This window comes from Salminus brasiliensis, chromosome 21 (assembly GCF_030463535.1).
Source record: "Salminus brasiliensis chromosome 21, fSalBra1.hap2, whole genome shotgun sequence".
Taxonomy (NCBI): domain Eukaryota; kingdom Metazoa; phylum Chordata; class Actinopteri; order Characiformes; family Bryconidae; genus Salminus; species Salminus brasiliensis.
Window position 1 is genome coordinate 32187267 of NC_132898.1, and position 18070 is coordinate 32205336.

At 40.4% G+C, this 18070-nt stretch overlaps 2 protein-coding genes across 9 annotated transcripts in view; one reads left to right on the forward strand and one right to left on the reverse strand.

Moving 5' to 3' along the window:
* The window catches only part of ppfia4 (PTPRF interacting protein alpha 4), a 149521-nt gene extending 137099 nt beyond the window's left edge, over positions 1-12422 (forward strand). For 5 of the 8 annotated variants that reach the window (XM_072666538.1, XM_072666542.1, XM_072666541.1 and 2 more), the window contains exons 25-30: positions 43-140; positions 2317-2492; positions 2747-2815; positions 4792-4972; positions 5838-5928; positions 7606-12422. In XM_072666538.1, coding sequence (XP_072522639.1) covers positions 43-140; positions 2317-2492; positions 2747-2815; positions 4792-4972; positions 5838-5896 — 583 coding nt within the window. In that variant the 3' untranslated portion in view covers positions 5897-5928; positions 7606-12422. The remainder of the gene's footprint in view (positions 1-42; positions 141-2316; positions 2493-2746; positions 2816-4791; positions 4973-5837; positions 5929-7605) is intronic. The other 3 variants (XM_072666539.1, XM_072666544.1, XM_072666545.1) reach the window with 1 other exon arrangement.
* Positions 12423-13077: 655 nt separating this feature from the next.
* On the reverse strand, positions 13078-14299 carry myog (myogenin). The gene is made up of 3 exons (XM_072665696.1): positions 13736-14299; positions 13307-13412; positions 13078-13196 (listed from the first exon to the last, which is right to left on the reverse strand). Exons 1-3 carry the CDS (start codon positions 14273-14275, stop codon positions 13078-13080), a joined length of 765 nt encoding a protein of 254 aa, XP_072521797.1. The 5' UTR covers positions 14276-14299.
* Positions 14300-18070: the final 3771 nt, after the last annotated feature.

Sequence of the window (18070 nt, forward strand, 5' to 3'; positions counted from 1 at the left end):
ATGTGGATCATGGTTTTAATTCAAATCCTAAAATCCATACAGAGCCAGTTTACAGTACGGCATCATGTGCTTGAAGAGGCTCAACTATGACCGGAAGGAGCTGGACAGAAGGAGAGAGGAGTGCCAGAATGACATCAAAGGTAACACTGTGGAAAACAGGGGGGCTGTACAGTGCAACCATCATCAGTCACACATCTCACATGATTAGTGCTGTCATGATTAATCGATTAATCGATTAAACTCGGCTGAAAAAATATCAGAATCAGAAATACTTTATTGATCCCAGGAAGGAAATTGCAGTTGTTACAGTTGCAACCATTTTATGTAAGAATAAACGCTGTAAAAATAAACATTCTATAAAAGAAACACTCTATAAAATAAACACTACAAATAAACACTATAAAAATAAACACTCCTTAAATAAACACTCTATAAATAAACACTATAAAATAAACACTCCTTAAATAAACACTCTGTAAATAAACACTACAAAATAAACATTCTATACATAAACACTCTATAAAATAAACACTACAAATAAACACTCCTTAAATAAACACTCTATAAATAAACACTCTATAAAATAAACACTCCATAAATAAACACTCTATAAATAAACACTATAAAATAAACACTATAAAATAAACACTCTATAAATAAACACTATAAAATAAACATTCTATAAATAAACACTCTATAAAATAAACACTATAAATAAACATTATAAAATAAACACTCTATAAATAAACACTGTAAAATAAACATTCTATAAATAAACACTCTATAAAATAAACACTCTATAAATAAACACTAGAAATAAACACTCTAGAAATAAACACTATATAAATAAACACTATAAAATAAACATTCTATAAATAAACACTAGAAATAAACAATCTATTATCACTCTATAAACACATAAAAGTACTGCCAATAGAATAGGCCTCTCTGGAGCAGATCAACATCATGAACCTATTGGCTCCATGCTGCCTAATTCCAGGCTTGGGCTACAGGGGTATAAACCCAGTGGAAGAACTGTGTTCTCTGGAATGACCGTGGTGCTGCTTCATCCAGTACTTTTGGGGGGACTTGGGGAGTTTTAGACGAGACAGGGTGTAGAAAGCCTTCTTTTCTACACAACAAAAGCAGCTTTTTTAATACTCTTTTTCACCCTGATGTGAGCAGATGTCCCAATACTTTTGTCCATATAGCGCGTATAGGTCTATATGTACAGCGTATAACTCCCAAGTAATATCTGGTCATATATATTACAGGTGTTTCTGATAAAATGGCCTGATTTCATGTGGCGTTTCGGGTTCTTTTGCACACGCCCCGTATGTCTGATCTGATCACAGTCTGTTGCAGTAGGTGAAGGCTGCTGAATTCTCTTGGGAAACAGCGTCATCTAGTGGCTCTGGAGTGGTAACTGCGAGTGGAAGGCTGGAAGGTCAACAGCTGAGAATTGTAGTGTCAAATCCATTTACAGGCTGGGGCGCCCTACTGAACTTGAGTGTGACACATGAACTTGACACAGCTGCCGCAGCCTTTCATGTCCCTCACCAACAACATATACCACACGCACACACACTTAGATCCTATACGGAACCTCAGACACACACGTGCTTCCAGGCTTTGTTCTTTAAGTCTGCCGGGCCAGCTGTGCTAAAACATCAAGAGGACTATATGCATGTGTTGTTGGCACACTTACTGGGCCTGAATATGAACTCATTCGCCTGACCAGCTGCAGCACTGTTCAAACAGGCCAATATACAGTCTAATGCTAATGTTTGGGTGCTCTTGGTCAATTTACATAATTATTTTCCTTATAAAATTGTTTGATGATTTTTTACCTTTTTGGTTTTGCCAATGAACCACCTAGCCAATGAACTCCACCTAGCACTAGCAATGCTTCTCACACTTCTCAAGAGATTAAGGACCGCTGATGCAGTATTGTGGAACAGCCAAAATGCTCAAAGGAAAGCACTGAGGTCCTCAGCTCCACCACACCAGCTTACAGACACTTTAAGAGTGATGAGGGGAGAGAGGGGACAATTAGGTGACCTTTTATATCCATATTTTTATTCCAGTGTTATTTATTTTATGTACACACATGGACAAAATTATAATAACAGGCCTGTGGGTTCCTTTTTTGAGCAGATATGAAGCCTGGGCCTTAGGTTGAGGATCCACGTCCAATAAACTAGATTAATCCAGTCTAAATAACTGACCCCGCTGACCTCTTCAGCAAGAATGTGCAGTTCAGTCAGCATCCACTGAGGGCAGTACTTGACCAACTGCACTTCTACCCTTCCACAGACACTCTGGTGTGGACCAACGACCACGTGATGCACTGGGTGCAGACCATCGGGCTGAAGGAGTACAGCAATAACCTGCTGGAGAGCGGCGTGCACGGAGCCCTCGTCGCTCTGGACGAAACCTTCGACTTCAGCAGCCTGGCCCTCATCCTGCAGATCCCCATGCAGAACACCCAGGTAAAGGGCAGTCAGGAGGTTCCCAAAAGGAAGCCGAATGCAGTAGCACAATGCTAAATGCTACAATTGTACATTTAAATGAAAGTAAACTCAATAAATTATTTTATTCTCTTCTATTCTTTAATCTGTAATTAAAACCTCTCTCAGTTCACTATGGTATGTACAGGAGTGTTAAAAGAAGACCAGTTCTAGCACATATCAATGATCAGGTCAAACGTCTTTCTAATGTCTTGTATTTTTTATTAATTTCTCAGGCCAGGCAGATCCTGGAACGAGAGTTCAATAACCTCCTGGCCCTGGGCACTGACCGGCGTCTGGAGGAGGTATGTATGTGTGTGTGAGCACCATTAGACTTCAGGACCAGCCTGGATTGATTTACAGAAGTGGTTTCCACAGTCCTGTTTGACAGTCCTGTTCCCCCTCAGATATTAAGAATATAGCCATGTAAGAGATTTAGGGCTGTTCTGCTGCTGGCTCAGGTGTAGCTCAGTCATCTCACAGATATTTTTTTTTTTTTGTGAAGCACCATGAGTGCTTCACAAAAGCATTAGCTGCTCTAATTATAAATTCTAAATATATACAAAATTATCTCATAATAATAATAATAATAATTTAAAAAATTATAATAAGCTTAAGAGTGTCCCATTTCAACAAATAAGGGGGTTCTCCTGAGTGCACTCTGACTAAAAGGAGCCTCAATTTATTCTTAGTATATGTATTAGTATATATATATATATTTATTATATGTATATTTATTATTAGTATAGTATACACTATTAGTAACTTAATTCATGCACATGATAATTTAATAATAAAGGTCTACAACAAACGAATGTCACAGACAATAAAGTCCCTTATTAATGACTTAAGTACCAGTGTAATTGTGGGGTTAGTTAATGAAATCAAATCAAATCAAATCAAATCAAATCAAATCAAATTAAATTCTAGAAATAGTAAAAAAGAGCAACAACACATAAAACATGTAAACCCAGAGTGAGCAAGACATTGAACACAATGGCAGGAAAAACTTCCTAAAAGCTGGAGGAAAAAACCTTGATAGAAACCAAGACTGATGGGGGACCGTCCTCCCTCTGGTCAGGACTACTTGTAAATAATGGATAAATGCTGCACAGTCACCTTAACACCACAGAATTCAAGATTTTTCGCACCCCGATCTGTTCCAAGAGCCTTAATTGTGTAATGCAGTCTGATCCGATCTTAACACAGCCCTACAACGCACAGCAGAATGTGTGCTTGTGTAGTGGTACACACTCTGAGCTGTTTGTGGACGACTGATGTGTAATAACTCTATATGATATATAACATATAATAAAGGCAAGTGTGCGCTAGCCTCATGATCTCGGTTCTGATGCGCCATTCAGAGCTGGTTTAGAACCAGAGACAGGAGCCTGGTTCTCCCGCTGGTAGAACAGAGCATTTCCACCATGGTTTGGGTTCTAACCAGGCAGAATTCAGGAGTAGAGACGGGTTGAGAGGAGCGTTAGATCTTCCCAAATGGAGAAAATGGAGTAAAATATCTCTGGTGTTGCACAATAAGATATCTTACAACCAAACTGGGTGGAAAAACGGCAGAAAATAGACGAACATCTGACGGATTTTAAACTTAAAAAGCTTAAAAAGCCGATACCTGGGTTGCCTGGGTTAGCCCCACTCCTAAAGCACTGGATTGGATCGGGTCACTTTTGTGACACAGCCCAATCTCATTGGCTACATTTTGGGAACCACAGCTCAGGAAACTTTGCCAACATGTCATGCACCACAGTTACTGTGTTCTACGCTTTATCATGAAGCACTTGGTGGAGCCCTCATTTCACATGTCTAGGCTAGCATTACTAGACTTATCAGTAGTAATCAATGTGAATCGGACACTCCAGATAGAAATACATCCTATGGGATTTGATCGGATGGAGTAAAGTCACCATTTCCAGAGTTGTAGTCAGTTGGGGATACCACACACCTCCTGCAGCACCTCTGGAACCTGCTCTGGAGAAGGGGGACTCCTGGTAGTACAGCCTCCTTCTTAAGAGGAGGACAGTATGAAAAGCTTGACCGGATGGTGTTTTCTTCTTATAATGGTGGATGGGGTGGCAGGAGTTGGGAGGAAACATGCTGTGAAATTATTGGTTAATATCAATTTTTAAATTGCTTGTAAATTGTGACCAAGGTCATGAACTAGCATAATGGACAGATTGGCTTTAAAGGGTTAAGAATCAGTAGTTATGTAGTTGCATGGCAGTCCATCCTGTACCTGCACTCATCTGCAAAACTCTCCCAACAGAGCGACGACAAGTCCTTCCGGAGATCCCCGTCATGGAGGAAGCGCTTCAGGCCACGGGAGGGCCAGGGGCTGGGCATGATGCCTGGCTCCATCGAGACTCTACCTGCTGGATTCCGGCTCACCGCCATGTCCATTCCGTCCTCCATGGCTGTTGTGCCCAAGAAGCAGCTGCAGCCCGAAGGTAGAGAACGATTCTGGGGATGGAATGAGCTCAGCTTTTTCATTGGCTTGCTGCAGTGTGGTTTTGTGCACCAGTGCTATCCTGTTAACAGTGAATGTCGTGACATGCGGATGTGCTCTGAGCAGTTTGGGAATGGCTTAAGTTATTGCTTTGCTGTTGATACGGTGCCGAGATTGCAACCTTCTGCAGCTGACCTTGACTAAAATCTAACCGTTCCTGTAGTTTTTCCGCCACTATTGAGAAGCTGCTAGTTAAGCAGAGGTTAGTGAGCGACACTTTATGTCCAAATATTTCTGGACACCCCTTCTAATGAATGCATTTAGCTACTTTGAGTTGCATCCATTGCTGACACAGAGCCTGTGTAGTCCCTGTAGGAAGATTAGCACCATGCTGCCTAATGCCAGGCGTGGGCTAGAGGGGTATAAAGCCCCCCAGCATTGAGGAGCCGTGGAACAGTGAAGTTAGGGATGGAGTTTGGGGGAGTTAGGGATGATGAGTTGGGGTGGGGATCATCCAACATCCCAACCTCATTAACGCTGCAATCAAATCCTCACAGCAATGCTCCTCCAAAATTTAGAAGAAAGCTTTTCTTGCACATTAGAGACAGTTCGTCGATTAAAAGCAGGATCAGCTCTTTTTAATGATTGAAAATAAAAAATTATAGCAACAGGCCAACTTCAGCCTGATTTAGCTAGTTGCTAGTTTGCTAATGCACCTAATTTGAATGCTAACTACCTCATCTTTAGCCACGTAGCTAACTTAGGTGCCTTGCTAGCCTGGTCTTTTCAGTCATAAAGGCTGCGTAGTCCTGCTTGCTAGCTCTTTCATTGCATGTTCTCTCCCCTCTGTTCCCGTGGTGCCATAGCTGGACCCCCGCCACCTCAAAGACTTGACCCCTCTGTCGTCAGGACTTACTCCTGCTAACTCCGCTTTACTAACTGCACTCATGCTACCAGGTAAGATGTTCTGTGGAGCTTTACCTGAATTGTTGCTATCACTGTGTGTTATTTGCAAGTTTGTGTTTTAGGGTTTGAAGTCTGGAACTTGCTAAATATTACAACTAATAGCTCAACGTCATTAAAAATCAATGTGCTCTTTCAGCGATTCCGTAGAAGAACCACTTTTGGTACCATACAAACATGTTTTTTAGTTGATGGAGAACCATCATCATAACTAGGGATTTACTAAGACTGGACTTAACTTTTACAACAAGGGAACAGCTAATGTAATTGATTGGCCATGTAGGGTCACACCTACCAAGGGTTATAAGTCTGGGACTGGAAACTGGATTCAGGGTCTAGATTTGAGGAACACTGCCATAGAAGAACCACTTTTGGTTCCAGGCAGAACCTTGTTTGTAATAGAGATGTGTAAGCATGAAATACCTTTCTAAGGTTTGAAGAACCTACAACTAAAGGTATAGAATCTTTACCTATTTGAAAGATTCTCACACATCTCTTACAATATGGTTTTTAGTTGATGGAGAACCATCATCATAACTAGGGAAAAGCTAATGTAATTGATTGGCCATGTAGAGTCACACCTACCAAGGGTTATAAAGTCCAGGACTGGAAACTGGATTCAGGGTTTAGATTTGAGGACCTCTGCCATAGATGAACCTATTTTGGGTCCATGAAGAACCCTATTTGGACTAGAGATGTGAGTGTGAATGCAAAAAGCCTTTTAAAGGTCTGAAGCATGTTCACTTGAGGTAAAGGTTCTTCACACTCCCATTACATCTGTAATACAAACAAGGTTCTCTATGGAACTAAAACTGGTTCTTCTACAGCAAAGAACCATTTGAAACACCTTTATTTTTAGGGGGTGATCCAGTCTTATTTAGCATCCCTTTAAACCACAAGTCCATAATCCATACTCAATACTAATGTCATTAGAGAACCACCACTAACTAAGGATTAACTGAGTCTAGACGTATAGACTTATCCTTTAGCCCCCCAAAGAATATTAGTCTAGACCAGGTGTCCTCAAATCTGGACCTTATATCCAGTTTTTGTTCTTGCTGGAGGTTAACGGAACAGCTAATGTAATTGATTGGACAAAGATCACTAAGTCCAGGACTGGAGACTGGAGATTTGAGGAACTCTGCCATAGAAGAACCACTTTTGGGTCCATGGAGAACCCTATTTGGACTAGGGATGTAAGTGTGAATATGAAGAACCTTTTAAAGGCCTGAAGCATGTTCACTTGAGGTAAAGGTTCTTCACGCTCACATTACATTTGTATTAAACAAGGTTCTTTATGGAACCAAAACTGGTTCTTCTACAGCAAGAGTTAATCCAGTCTAATTTAGCATCCCTTTAAATCGCAAGGCCATAATCCATACTAATGTCATTAAAGAACCACCACTAACTAAGGACTAACTGAGTCCTGACATGGACCTTATATCCAGTTTCCAGTCCTGGAGTTTGTTCTTGCTGGAGGACCAGCTGGAGGAACAGCTAATGTAATTGATTGGCCAAAGATCACTAAGTCCAGGGCCTAAGTCAGGGTCCAGATTTGAAGGCCTCTAGTCTAGACAGTCTCTACGCTCTCCTTGGTGTTTAGCCATGTTAGTAATTTTGGCTAAATTATAAGCTCCTGACTTGCTTGTGTATTCTGCTCTGTCTTGACAGTGCATTCCCACTACCTGTATGGACACATGCTTGCGGCCTTTCGAGAGTGATATGCCAAATTTCGGGGGGAAACTTAAGGAGGCTCGATCTCTCCTCCATCTCTCCCGAGTGAAACCAGTGCTTTCGTGGACATGGTGCAATAGGGGAAAAAAAACTACACTGAACTTCGAACTCTTTGAACTCTTAAACGCATTCATTGCGTAGCTGCTGTTAAAGGAGATATCTCGTCACGTCGGTCACTTCCTAGTAACCCCAAGTAATTTAGTCGTTGTGCTGGTCGTTTTCAACTGGTGTACTTGGCCCCTAGTCTGTCAGTTCTACTAGTCTACTTCCTTGGGTGTGTTGATGGCAATTTACTATGTAAGGTTTTCCCCCCTCCGGTTATGCAAGGTATTAATCAGTGTCTCTTTCTGTATATAAAATGGATTATAATATGTTTTTTTATAGAAAATATATATAAATATAAATATATATATATATTGGAATTGTATATGGAAAAGACTATATCATTATTGTATGAATACTGAAGAAATCTGTCTCAGTTGTGACTGTTTTTGTTGCTTTCAAACTCTGTCTATTAGACCAGTGTTAAACGTTTAGCCACTGTTTTGGATGTGTTGGTGGGAGTGGCCCATTTATGCTGACCTGAGACCAGCTTTTTTTGCTATTGTTCTTAGGATTTGGGCAGGAGGGAGCTGGTCCCAGATGAAAGTAAAAGGGCTCAATATTTCAGTAGCATCTGAGTAGGTTTTTGAGGAAGAGAGTGTTTGCGATCATCTGAGCAGTGCTCAATCACACGCGAGTTCATTCCCACAAAACAAAAAAAACAAACACAAAGAAATCAGCCTGGACTTCAAGGAATGCAGCACTTATTTTGGACCTGACCGCTATCTCATACTGACCGCCATGTCTGCGTACTGTTGATTAGCACAGAAAATATATTTTGGCATAACAGAAAACCCATAATTAATAGAAGCCAGTTGGCAGGTGCTGTGGCAAATAGGAGTAAGGATCTGGGTAAATTGTCTGTTCACAAAGAAGCCTTCCAGAAATATACCAGAAAGATCTGCAGAGCTACAGAGTAATACCTGCTGAGGAAAACAAGAAGCAATAGCCTTCCATGCCCTCGCTGTCAAGATAAAAAAAACAAAAAAACATACATCAGAAATATATATATCTATCAGTATTTCAGCCTGCATACGCCTGCAAGGGAAGTTTTGATCAGCAGAATGTCAACACATTGACCTAGAACCTTAAAATAATATAGAGAATAAAGACTTATTGTTTTATATTTTAGACAGTAAGACTTTAAAATTAGTCATTTCAAGGAACGGTAAGTTAGACGGTAAGTCGTTATTTCAACATAGTAAGTTATTATTTTGAGAAACTGAGCTTAAGACAATAAGTAATTTTGTCATGTTACGAATCAACATGTAGAGAAAAAAGTCAAACATAAAATATTAAGACTAATGTTTTGAGAAATTTCAAGTCAAACTTTGGCAAATGTAAAAATCTGTCAAATTTATCGAAGAGTAAAAAAAGAAAAAAGAAAAAGAAAAAATAAGTAACAATTAGAGAAAATTATTTTGAGGAAAATAAGCTAAAACATTGAGAAATTACATAAATATAGAGAAAATAGGTAAAGATTTATGTTGAAGAAAATAAATCAAAAATTTCAGAAAATAAGTCAAATATTTTGGGGAAAAATAAACATTTTGAAAATAATTTATGTATTAAAGAGTAAAAATTGAAAGAAAATAAGTAACAATTATAGAAAATATTTTTTGAGAAAAATAAGCTACAATATTGAGAAATTACATGAATCTTAAAAAAATAAGCAAAGTATGTACGAAAATAAGTCTAACCCAAACATTCTGAAAAAATAAGTAAAAAAAATGAGAAACTTCTATAGGGTTCTGTATAGTACCTGAAACGGGTTCTTACAGTAACAATAGTGGAACCTTTTTGTTGCTGTATAGAACCCTTTTGAAAAAGGTCTATAAAGAACCATCAAAAAAATGGTCAACCACTAAAATTTTTAATTTGCAGAACCCTTTTTGCTCGGCGTGTAGAAACTCAAACCTGTGAAATTTAGTCATTATTCTGAGATACTGGGTCAGAAATTGGGCAAACTGCTGCCATTGAGTTTCCATGACACATTTTGATGAGACGAAATGAGTGCATAACATTTGTGTTTTTCTTTTTTTTTTTCTTTTAATTTTATATTTTTAATTTTCCTTTTTTTTACAGACAGTATTTTAATTACATTTGAAGAGATGTACAATGTGCCACTGTGGCAGCTATTTTACTTATTTATGTATATGGATGTAAGTATATGTATATGTATTTTATGCCAAGTGTAACACTATATGCTGATATATCGAGCCTTTTTTTCTTGTTTGTTTACTTAAAAAGTGCTATTTATTAAAACACGATGAACTACAGTCAATCTGTTATACAGTTAAACAGATAACTGTCCCCCAATAATCAGATTATTATAAAAAAAACAAAAAACCAAATGATGAGTAATACTTGATATCCATTGAAGTCCATATCATACTGAGTGTGTGTGATCAGTAGCTTTAGAGGGGTCTGTTCTGGCAGTATAGGACACTATTGGCAGGAGAGGGATCTGTTGGAGCATGCATGCCACAAACCTGACAATCATCCTGTTGCCTCAATTGCCTCACTGCTCTCTCTCTCTGTCTCTCTCTATCTATCAGTCAGCATATTTACAGCTGAGGAATCAATCAGTTGAACACTTGAACTTGAATCCTGTGGTGTGCTGCTCTTTTTTACCTCTGGATCTGCTAATTGTGCCTGATTTAATTCAGACAGCTCGATGAGTCTTTGCCCAAATACCCTGAAATAAAGGAAGGGCGATGCATAGAACTGACTCGAGTCACTCATCATAAGGAGAGCGGGACACGGCCTAACAGCCTTGGGTTTGCTGAATAAGATTAGTTATGTTTCTAAAGCAAACCAGAAGCGGAAAGAGTGCAGAAGCCCAGACTGTTTTCACTAGTAGAGATAGTGTTCAGTGTGATGCGCGCTCTACCATTTAAGAACCCCAGTTTTGCACTGTTGGTTAAAAAGGTGGTGCAGGTATTTGCCCCATCTGTGGTAGTGAACACACGCACAACACACATACACACACTAGTGAACTAGGGGCAGTGAGCACATACACACACATACCCAGAGCGGTGGGTAGCTACCTCCAGCGCCCGGGGAGCAGAGAGGGTGAAGGGCCTTGCTCAAGGGCCCAACAGTGGCAGCTTGCTAAGCCCGGGAATCGAACCCACAACCCTGTTGTCACCCTGAATAATGTTTTTTTCTCACTAAAAGGGAATATAATGTAAAATACACTTAATCACTTAATGTATTCATCCATTGGCGTCCATATATGTATACAAATATATAAAATGAAACTTACATTGAAAGTTTTTGAATATTTTTGTCATTTCCTTTTAAAATATCGTATTTCTTTGTTATTATTGGTCAAATACAGGAGCAAATACCTTCACTATGAATATATTTTTAAAAACGAGTGAACATCAAAAGCCCTTTACAAATATATAACTATATAACAACCTACACTCTCGGCAGAAAAGGGTCCAAACAGAATTAAAAAAAGGGCTTCTCTGACAGTTTGGGATGTATATAGGATCATTTCCCAGCTTCCAAACAGAATAAAAGATTGACCACTAATGTGAAAAACCCTTTAACCAAGTAAATAAACCACTAAAACCTTTTTTCTGCACAGAGCCGTTTACTAAAGAACCCTTAAAAAAAATTACGTTATGGAAAAGTCAGTACAGTAAAACTCAGTTTTCAGGGTAAATGTGCAAAAATTCCCAAATAATGTGGTTCTGGGAGTACCAGACGCTGACCCAAATGAGCATTGTCCATCCGTTTCACTGAATCAGAGACATCCCTGTTACGTGTCAGCAGTGTCGGGTCGTGCCCTGCTCTCCTCTGCATCATTTCCACATCAGTTCAGCAGCAATACAGTAAAGTACAGGAAACTGACTGAGATGAAATACGGCCCGGTGTCGAGCTGCGGGATTTGATTTCATGTGGAAACGATGAGCATCTTTAAAAATCCTGTAAATTCAGTGTTTCTTTCAGTCGTTCAGCTTTTTTTATTGAATCGTCCTCCATTATTCACTGATTTATTATCATTTTGACGATGGACGATGGACGGACACCTTCAGCTGTTAAACCTTGACCCGCACCGATCCCGAGTGTCAGTTTGAGCCCACCAGTAGAGTGTTTCCTCATTTCCACAGGCGGACACTGTGTGTGTGTGTGTGTGTGAAGTTTGAACTGACAGTAAACCGAAGCCATCTGCTTTGCAGTGTGTGTTCTCCTGTGATTGGTAGCATTTACGCCCCACCGTTTCTGTAGTTCTTGACAGTAATGTGAAGTGTAAGACAGGTGCAGCTCTCTCTCTCTCTCTCTCTCTCTCTCTTTTTCTCCCTCTCTCATATTTCAATCCGTGTGTGCATGTGTGTAGGGTTAAATGTCAGTGTAAATAGTCCATTTGTGTACAGAATGATGTATACAGTAGTTCCTTCAGATTTCACATGAGGCATGTGGCTTAAGTCTGTTAAAGTGAGAGTTTGTTTCTTGCTTTCGGAGGGAAACTTTATTTTTTATTATTATTATTATTAATTTTTTTCAGTAGGTGCTGTTGAGGTTGCTGCAGTAGCCTCATTTTTTTTTGTTTTTTTTTTGGTTTACTGTAAATGTAAAAACTGTCACGGGGGAAAAAAAGTGATATAAATATTTGAAATAAATATTTAACTCTGTAATAATTTACGTCATGTTATTTTTTATGTTTTATTATTATTTAAAAAAACAAATATGGGGATTTTTTATGATAAAATACAAATGCACAACAATCTTTATTTTTATAAAAGTCCAAATAAATTATTCCAAACACAAAACAATAGAAAATAAACATAGCAAAAAACTAACAAACAAACAAAAAAAAAACACTGTAGAAAATTAGGAACGTATTTACATGGCATTTTGGTACTAGTTTAAATTAAGCAAATATTGGTCAAAACTGTCATAACACATTGGCCCCACAAATGGATATTTGTTGGTAAGCATAACACACACTCAGAAAAAGAAGGAAAAAAGAAAGAATGCAAAACAAACCAGAACGATCAAAGGAAAGGTTTCGGAGGACGAAGCGTGAGCTCGCTCTCCTGTGTTAAGTCTAGACTAGCTAGGCTGCATCGTTCCAAAGATAAGTAACACTTGGAAATGGTTGTTATGGACCACTACATTTGCTTGGAAGAACAACCCCGGGGCTTAGTTTTTGTTTTTTTGTGGCTTTGCTTGAGTATCTCGTTTGGCTTCAGTGTCGTAGGTAGTGCTGCCTTTACAGGTCTTCTAGACCTTCATGGACGTTATGGTGGGGCAGTTTCCAATATTCCATCACCCCATCACCTTTTCTCTTCCTCATTTGGTAATGTCCACTGAGTAGGTGACCGCTGCGGCCTCTGTGCCTGTGATGCTGTCCACGATGGATGTCAAGGACCTCAGGTTGGCTTGCTCCGAAGAGTCTTCGTTGAGCAGATCTGGAGAAAAGAGGGACGTTAGAACGTTCCAGAACTTTGAGGTCTGGAGGAGTCCAAGAGTCCATTCTCTTGGTCAACCAGTGAAGTCCACTTTTCCCAACTGCTCTTACCTTCATGGGTGGAGTTGTAGGCAGGGGCACAGTGTTCAGATGCACTGCTCCACTCGGGACTGCTGCAGCAGGTGCTGCCAGAACCCTGATCACTGGAGGAGGACACCTTTAACACACAAACACATGCACCTGTCAATCACAGCTCCACAGCCACACCCACACACAACCAAAACAACTTGGTGATAAGCTGGTTTCAAGAGGCGTGAGGACCTGTACAGTTCCACTCAAGCTAAGCTAAGAAGCTTATTTAGTTGTTTGCTTGTGTACGTGTTTATTTATTTGTTTATGTATTTATTATATATAATCTCAGTATTATAGATGGGCCTACTCATGGGTCTTCTCATGCATTGCTGTGCTAGTGAACTACAGCACCTTGCCCAACACGCCCCTTCCACCCACTCTTCCATCCTCCATCCTGACTGAACTCACCCTCTGTGGGACCGTGCCCCTGTAGTGCAGTCCAGCCTGCTCGTGTTCCTGCTGGTTGAGGGAACTGACCAGAGCCTGCAGCTTCTCAATGTACTGGATGGCGCTCCTCAGGATCTCCACCTTGGGCAGCCTCTGGTTGGGGTTCATCAGCGTGCTGCGCTTGAGGGCCTCAAAGGCCTCGTTCACCTTCTTGAGTCGCCGCTTCTCGCGCAGGGTGGCCGCCCGCCGCCGGTCCATGGTCACTGACTTGCGCTTGCACACCTTGCAGGCCCACGGCAGGCACTGGCCCGGGCAGTGTTGCTGCTCTTGGGTCGGCGAGAGCGAAAGGCTCAGCGTGGACGACGGCGATGGCTTGTCCTCCAGCCCTACACCACCGGACAGAAGCCTGCTGTCCCCGCAAAGCCCGACCATGGAGCTCCTGTCTTGGTATCCTGCTTGCTCAAAACCTCCGCTCAGCCTGGAGCCTGGGAAGAAGTTGTCCCCGCCTTCGTAAAACCTCTGATCGGGGAAGAAGTACGGGTTGGTCTCGAAAAGCTCCATCTCAAGGCTTGAGTTGGACGTAGACTCCACTGGTTGACTGGTTGCTTGTTCTCCTCTCTCTCTCTCTCTCTCTCTTGCCTGCGCTCTCCTTCTGGGTCCTGCCTGGTGGTGTATCCCTGAGCTCGTGCCGAGGAAGATCTGTGGGCGACAACTGCTCCAACACCAACTGCAGGGGTGGCATTTAAACCCTCTGCCTCGTGTTAGATCACTAGGTTAAATATAGCAGAGGGCCCGGAGAAACCCGACCCCGCGTTTAGCTGTTGCCGCACATCTAAACTTTACATCTCTGTCCATTCGCCCCCCCCCCCTCCTCAAATCCCCAGGAGATGGGGAGTTTTGTTCAAGGAACGGCGTCAGGCCACTGTTGAAAGTCCGGCAACTTGATCTCGGTGCTGGGGAAATCAAACGGATCACGAGAGATTTGGGAGAACGATTAAGACTCAGTGCCTTAATTAATGAACACCACCCTTCACCCTTCAGTTTGTTAATTTTGTCAAAACATCAGAAATATGCACTTCATATTATATAGATTCCAGTCTATAATTACATTATTTAATCACATACATTTTATACACACATTCCAATAAATAACTCTTCAGTGAAGGGCAGCTTTTTAAGGCTACCTTCATAAGCCTTTCATGACAACTGACATAAACCTACATAAGCATTTATAAAGGCTTATTCCATTGAGTCACAGTTATCCTACAGGTTACATTTGCCTGATGTAATTGTACCTGAAGGACTGGACCCTTCACATTGTCCGTCCAGTGGTTTCTGTTAGCAGGTAATTTATGTTATGGTCAAACCAAAAGAAATGGCACAGTCCAGCTGTAAGGCCCTTTACTGTGTTCCTCAGAGGGTTTCAAGGGTTTTCGTTAATGTCTGACCAAGCACACAAGCACAAGATCTAAATAGATCCAGACTTTCCCAATAGAAAGAGGTTCCCAATGTTGGTGTTCTTTCGAGTTGTGCTATGTCATCCTACAGCAAGGGCTATTTAGCGGCTCTGTGCATGAGCAGACCCACATTTCTTATGTTTTTCATGATAATAAAGGTTTTTTTCTGGTGTATTATACAATCTTAGTATTACAAAAGTGTAAATGGTCAATTAAAAAGCTGTAAAAATATTTGAGGCTATCCAAATATCCTGCCTATGTTTCTGCTGGGGGAATTTTCTCATATAGAGCTTTTAGACTGTCCGAATATCCAACCTGCCTAAAGCTTTACCTATAAACACACACTACGGAAGCACAACTTGGTGTATCATACATTATTTTCTTGTTATTATGTGCTGTCAGCAGAAATGCTAGTCAGTCACCCAGTGTTTAACCCCTTCATCGTCTCTTTGCGTCTACCTTTGGGGTTGGACCTTCGCTGTCCCTGACCCCAGAGAGTGAGTTGGCCTCTCCGGATTCTGGAAATCCCTAATGGACATGTCTGGGCCTCATAGCTCACATGCTAATTCTGATGAGCTTCCGATTGGAAGCTCTTAACGAAGCGCACAGGCTTATTTATGGCTACTGACACTGCGGCAGCTATTTGAGCCTCACGCAAGACACGGCGAAGGGGGTTTTTCACCATTCGGCTCTGGCACGGCTCGCACCCTCTCCATCTTCACGTTGTCAGGAATCAGTGTTTGCTAAGTGCATGTGGAAGCTAGATTGCTCATCTGAGAGTCGTTTAGAATTTTCACACATAATCAGGTGATCATACAGGCATACTGGTTCATACTGGTATACTGGTTCATACTGGCATACTGGTATACTGGTTCATACTGGTATACTGGTTTATACTGGCATACTGGTAGTATCCTGAATATTCATATCAAGTATATAGGAGAGATATGTAGTAAAGTAAAGCTGTGCGCTTACACACAGTGCTAAACCTCCCAGCTACTCCTTTTAGTTGAGATTAGCTAATACTTAAAAATACTTATAAACTACTTCAGTGTTTTATAACACATAAGTGGTAACGTGGTTACCATAGAAACTAGCCCAAGCCCATAACATCAAGAGAACTCTGTGTAGGACTATGCATTAGCACATCAGTAAAACAGAAATAAGGAGAAACCTTGGAAGTGCCCACTGTAGCGTAAGTTTGCAAAATGACATGTAGGCTATATGTCCAAATGTTTGTGGACACCCCTTCTAATCAGTGTATTCAACATTGCTGACACAGACGTGCAAATGCACACCCACAGCTTGTCTGGTCTCTGTGGAGATATACTGCCAATAGAATAGGACTCTCTGGAGCAGATTAATCTATATAACCCTGTGGGCAATATGCTGCCTAATACCAGGTGTGGGCTAGAGGAGCATTGAGCTGTGGAGCAGTGGGACTGTGTTCTCTGTAATGATGAGATGGTGCTCCATCCAACACTTTTGGGTTGAGTTGGGGAGTCTGGGATGAGGCAATCCTCATCCAATCAAATCCTTACAGCAATGCTTCTCCAAAATCTAGTAGAAAATCTTCTTCTCTGGACAGTAGAGACAGTTACTCCAACAGAAGCAGGATCAGCTCTTTTAAATATTTGATTTTGGAAGAAACAACGAATGAGCAGGTGTCCCAATACTTTTGACCATATAGTGTTTTTTTTAAGGCCATTGCACTGATTAATCTGATATGTAGGAAGCGCTAACTGTAGCGGTATATTCAGCGCAACCCGGTATATAATATTTCTTACAGACTGGTCTATTAGGGCAGCATGGGGCTCCCAAGTAGCACATAGGAGCATAATGGCCTCGCTCTGTCTGGGTGGATGGGATGGCCCCTTTCCCACTACTACTTAGCGTGATGCTAGCTGGGGTAAGGGAACTGGTAGTTAGCATTCTCCTGCAAGCATGTCAGCTATCCAGTTACACTGTGTTAGCAGAAGCTATTGGGTGGGAAATGGAAATGACTGAACTGGGAAATGATAACTACACTGGTTTTTGTGGTTTTACTGGTTATGGCCGAGAAGCAGGCTGGCTTGCTAACTGAACCACAAATGTTTACCTTCAGAGGGTTCAAAAGTTTGGAATCGCTTCATTTGAATATTTTGGTTATTTAAAATGTATCAAAACAATGTAAATAATGCATGAATCACGTAGTGTTTTTATTTGTGTGTAAGCTATTTTTAATAATAAGAAGTGAATTAGAAGCTGAATTAATAAAATAATTAATAAATAAGTTTCAAAATGTGATGCCACTTTTGAAATATAACAAACAGGAGGATAAAAGGATAAAAATATTTATAACTTAAATAATCATCATTCTGAACACCCAAATATTCTTATTTAGGTATTAATTTGCCTGTAACATTATGATTAAATATTAGTAATTATACAAAAGCACAAAACTAGTAACAAGTCCAGTCATTTAATGCATGTGTCTTCTACCAGCTAATATTATTAAAAATACATTAATACTAAAAGTATTTATTTTTCTGTCTGTCTATCTACCTGTCTGTCTATCTACCTGTATATCTATCTACCTGTCTGTCTGTCTGTCTGTCTATCTATCTATCTATCTATCTATCTATCTATCTGTCTGTCTCTGTCTGTCTGTGTATATGTCTGTTTGTCTGTCTGTCTATCTATCTGTCTGTCAGCCTGTCTGTCTATCTATCTATCTATCTATCTATCTGTCTATCTATCTATCTATCTATCTATCTATCTATCTATCTATCTATCTATCTATCTATCTATCTGTCTCTCTGTCTGTCTGTAGGTCTGTCTATCTGTATGTCTGTCTTTTATATCTGAAATATAAAAATGTTTTTTATATAGCTTTAATAATCATTGTTCTGAACACTCA